This window comes from Trichechus manatus, unplaced genomic scaffold, assembly GCF_000243295.1.
Source record: "Trichechus manatus latirostris isolate Lorelei unplaced genomic scaffold, TriManLat1.0 scaffold00101, whole genome shotgun sequence".
NCBI lineage: Eukaryota > Metazoa > Chordata > Mammalia > Sirenia > Trichechidae > Trichechus > Trichechus manatus.
This window is the reverse complement of record NW_004444037.1, coordinates 7,951,656-7,956,858: the sequence shown is the minus strand read 5'-3', so window position 1 is coordinate 7,956,858 and position 5,203 is coordinate 7,951,656. Positions and strand designations below refer to the sequence as shown.

The window sequence follows — 5,203 nt, the reverse complement described above, 5'->3', positions numbered from 1 at the left end:
CTCTTCAGACAGGGATTGGACTGGACTGTGGGGCATAAAGTGATGCTTGTGAGGAGTGTGCCTCTTAGCTCAAGTAGATACAAGAGACTAAACGGGCAGCTTCTGTCCGGAGGCGAGATGGGAAGGCAGAGAGGGTTAGGAGCTGGTTGAATGGACGTGGGGAATCAGGGGTGGAAAGGAGCAGTGTGCTGTCACAGTATGGGGAAAGCCATCAGAGTCACATAACAATGTATGTATGAGTTTTTGCATGGGAAAAAATAAAATAAAATAAACCAGTATTGGTGAAGTGGAGGAGGGAAAGACAGATGATCAAGATGGCCAGTGTGTTAACAATGTGCTGTTAACAGTGGTGACAAACACATGAGCTTTACAATACTGTTCTCTCTACTTCCGTTTTTGTTTGAAATTTACCGGCATATAAAGGGAAGAAGAGAGGGAGGAAGACAGAGAGTGCGGAGGGTGGGAGGGCGTACAGAAAATGTTTTGGCAAGGTAAGGCATATTTCAAAATGTTCAAGTGGTTATCTCTGGGCTAACGTGGTCACAATTTTTTAAAATGTAACAAATTTATCATCTCTGGGTAGGGAAATTACTGTTAATTTTTAGTCTTTTTGCTTAGCTGCATCTTCCAATTGCTTCTACAATGAACAAATCAGAATGCTGATTCGAAAATTTAAAAGGGCAAGACTGCCAAAAACAAAAGCCTCCCACCAACACATAGATTTTGATGTATAAATTCATTTTTTAACCATTTCTAGGTCACAGACCCTTTGCAGATTATAATGAAAGTTACTTCTCTCCCTAGAAAATTCACAATTCTACAGGATTTTATATACAATGACTCTGAGAACCCACAGATTTCTGCATTGTTAGTAAATAATAATAATGGCTGACATTTATGGCATACTTACTATATACCAAGCATGATTCTAAGTGATTTCCCTTGCAACCCTCCAAGATAGGAGCTCTCATCATCCCCATTTTACAAATGAGAGTGAGGACAGAGAGGCTGAGTAACTTGCCCAGGGTCCCATAGCAATTGAGGGGCAAAGCCAGCATACAAACTGGAGCAAACTGGCTCCAGAGTGGGATTCCTAACCACCCCATCATGTGGCTACCTGTAGATTTTAAATTAAATATACCAAATAAACATGGCATCCTAAATCATCCTCTGGAGAACATGTCTCCAAATTCAACTAACATTACATGCCTACCATGTGCCAGATTCATCCCAACACACAAGCTATTCATCCCTCGCAGCAGCACTGTGACTTTGCCCCAGGCTCCCAGCAAACTGCTGTAAAACAAGATTCAAGCCCGTGTCTTCTGACTTCAAGCCCACCATACCACACTGATTCCCTTTAATCTGGGGTGGTGGTCTGTGCTGAGTAACACACAGCCTGCTGGTTACCAATACCTTTTCAACATAGCTGGCTAAGGTCCAATTCAACAGTTCATTTGTGGACCCCCAAAATTGCCCAAGTAACCGTGGGTGGCACAAGCATTTTGCAGTTATCTAAAGGTTAGCAGATCAAATCCAACCAGTGGCTCTGTGGAAGAAAGGCCTGGTGATCTGCTTCTGTAAAGATTACATCCAAGAAAACCCTATGGAGCAGTTCTACTCTGTAAGACACACATGAGGTCACCATGAGTCAAAATTGACTTAAAGGCAGCGGGTAATGGGTAAAATTGCCCATGGTTTAAAGCAAGCAAGGCTTTGAGGAGATTTGCCCTCCTCAGTACTCTGCTTTAGCCAGCTGAGACATCTTGGATGGACATCAGCTTCCAAAAGTTTGCATCTGAGACTTACATAAAAGAATTGAATTGTCCAACATATTGAAGTCAACTGCTAAGTGCTATAATACAACATTGCACTCACACACAACAGAGCCTGCATAAATACAGACAAGAAATTTAAGTGAAAGCCCTCCAAATGCTTACAGTTTCACAGTTCAAGCATCGAGTTTCATTGGTGAGTGTTCCCTGAAAAATCTCATGGACCCAGGTGAGTTCTGGTTTATTGTTCTCCGCAGGTTCGTTCATGTTGCCATTTTTTAATTTCCCATTTTGCTTTTCCTGTTTCTTCTCTTCCTGCAGGATGTCCGCAATAGTGTTTAGCAAATAATTTAAAAACTCGTGAGCATCCTGCTGCATGTAGTTATCAAAGAGATCTGGAAAGGAGAAGATCATTATTTCAATCTCTGTTTCTCGAAAAGCAAAAGGACCTACTTATTTTTACATGCCACTTTAATATTTGTATTGAAAGGGCAGACAGGTATGGAATATAAACGCATTCACTTCTATTATGCAGTTTCAATGGTTAAGTTTTAAAAGAATTTTTGTTTTCCATTTTCTGCCACCCGCCAAGAACTAAATTTCTCATATCACCATAAGTCATCACATATATATAAAAAGCTACCAAAATTTTTATCTGTTCTACGAAAAAGAACAAAAACTACTTGATAAGTTCCCTGATAAAATATCAATTTTTAATATGATGTCAACAACCAATGCTCAATTATTCATCTTGTAATTTATCCAGAGCAACTGGGGTCTCTTCCCAAAGATCATATTAAACCCTAGACCAGCCTGGAAGCAGCTTAAATGAAACACATACGGGAGATGAGGGACATATGCGTGAAGATGGGTCTATCTGATAGCGTTCTGAAACTAAATACAAATGATTCCAGAAGGCTATTGCTGCTCACTGCCGAAAGGACAGTCAAGAGTTGAATGCAGCTGTGAAATGTCATCGTCGAGCATGTTCACAACTAGACTGGGAGTGCTGTGCTTCCTTCCCTACTTCAGTTGTTTCTACTCTGGTATGTATAAACCATAACAACTTCGAAAGACAGCAATCAAATTAAACGAGATTTTATAAAACAAACGTGATTAACTGTGCAAGTCTGTTGGAGTAAGCATGAATCCAGCATAAACACAAGTTGTCATACCAAATATTATTTCTATAGTCATAAAAATTACAAAGGCAAAATTTCTAGAATACACACCTAGTTTCTACTACCACTGCCACCACCGCCACCCCTCAAAATTCAACTCACAGCAGGTCGTTTTTATCACAGAAAGATATCAGTTTGATATCTTTCAATTGCCCTAGGCAAATTAAAATCAGAGGTATTATTTTTAAATCAGCAGAGGCTCTGATTACATAATATGCATTTGTTTTCATCACTTCTGACAAGTTTATAAGATAGTACTATTTTATTCAATTACTGCATCAACCTATCTATTCCAATCAGTGTTCCACTTAGAAGTCTGCCATGGGTAATTTTTCCCCTTACAAAGATCCTGCCCAGAAAAAGACTCTTCCCAATGTGGGGTAAAATAGATCCTTCCAAAATGGGGTGATAAAGCTGAATTTTTAAACACAGTTCTAATCTACTTTTGTTTTATGTATACTGGGTGGGGAGGAGAAATGTTTTTTAAATATACATATATATGTATTTGAGTAGGTGGTCACATTTATTTTTCCTTTAAAAAATTAAGTGGAGCAAGGAGCATTTTAAGAGCAGTGAAACTATTCTGTATGATACTGTAATGGTGGACACATGACATTATACGCTTGTCAAAACCTATAGGACTGTACAACACAAGGAGTGAAACCTAATGGAAACAACAGACTTTAGTTAATAATAATGTATCAGTATTGGTTCATCTACTGTAACAAATGTACCACAGGAACACACGCTGTTAGTTAACAGGAGAAAACAGCGAGCGGGGGAAGAGGAGGTATAAGGGAACTCTGTACTTTCTCATAGTTTTTCTTTAACTGCTCTAAAAAATAAAGCCTATTAAAAAAAACAAGCAAACAACAAAATAAAACCCCTTCTCACTTTGCGGCTATACAGAACCGTCAGTTCTCCTTCTTTCAGACCTATCAACACATGGTACGCCACACTACTCACCATTCTCTTTTCTCAGCCTCGAAATGAACTTCTTTGGTGGGATCACACCAACCTTCTTCTTCTGCGTGGCAATGCTGTGGAAGAGGTCTGCCAGGCATGTCAACAAGTTTTCCTTCTTTTTTTGCTGGGCCTTGTATGCCAGCACATTCTCACGGAACGGCCGGCAGAAGTACAACGCCTGAAGCACGGAGTTACAGTAGCACGTGTTTCCGAACTGCCAAAGGACAACAGGGATGGCTCAAGGCATGGTCCAGGGATGTGTTGTCCTCTGGAATCCGTGGGAAGAGGGAGAAGGCCACCCTCTACAAACCATTCCAGATCTCTCTTTATTTGGGTCCAGCTCCCCATATCAGAAAACTAGGAAACCACTCTAAACACTACTGGCTATCTGATCTAGATCAACAGGGAAAAGAACAAAAGCTTACATGAAACTTGAGACCCTGTCTCTTTGAGACAAAGCAATCCTGGTACCTCTCTAGCTCATTAAAGTGTCTAAAATGATAATAACCACTCTGCCTTGATAAAGAGTCTAATGAGACCTTCTGATGCTTAAAAAAGAAGGGGAAGGAAAAAAGATCTACATAATATGGAGACCCAGAAAGACAGCTGGCCAAATAAAAGATGTCACATTGCAACACATCAAAACACCCGTGACAGTGAAAATACAAATCCAAATCAAAAAGAAATCCAAGACATAGGAACTACTGGCTCAGCTGAAACTGCCTTGATTGAATGGGAACTTGTTTTAGCATTTCTCTCTTAAGATTCCAGGGCTCCTGCCCACTGGCTTCGGACCATATTTCCTCGATTATCACAGAGCAGTAGAGGCAGAAAGGTGCTTCCTTAAGTCACCCCACCAGCTTCTCACCATCTTAAATTCTAAACTACCCTCCATCTTGTTGCCACCAAGATGGCAACCCACACAATAATATTTTAAACCTCTGCAAAATCATGGATATACAGATGATGATTGTAGAGGGGAAAGCATCATCATCTCATTGGTTTTCGACTAGAAGACCAACTCTGGGGAAAACACAGCTGAGACTATCACTTCAGAATTTTCCGTAAGAGGAAAAAGCCGGAAGAAATAACAAGATTAATAACACAGATTACAAAGTGCTGTGCGTAGGACTAAAATAGAACATGCACCCCTTCTCAAAAACGGTTGTTGGCTTGTGTGTCATTTACCCAAGAGCAAGACAGATGCTCTGCCATACTTAACATGACATTTCTACATATGCTAAAATAGAAAATTTCCTATTTTTACATATTTTTAATCTA

The 5,203-nt window shown here is 40.0% G+C and overlaps 1 protein-coding gene across 1 annotated transcript in view; it reads right to left on the bottom strand.

Annotated features, from left to right (window-relative positions):
* USP46 (ubiquitin specific peptidase 46) overlaps positions 1-4,947 on the bottom strand; it is a 50,769-nt gene extending 45,822 nt beyond the window's left edge. Inside the window, exons 1-2 of the mRNA XM_023737349.1 lie at positions 3,923-4,947; positions 1,941-2,170 (exon numbers count right to left, since the gene is read on the bottom strand). Coding sequence (XP_023593117.1) covers positions 1,941-2,153 — 213 coding nt within the window. The 5' untranslated portion in view covers positions 2,154-2,170; positions 3,923-4,947. The remainder of the gene's footprint in view (positions 1-1,940; positions 2,171-3,922) is intronic.
* Positions 4,948-5,203: the final 256 nt, after the last annotated feature.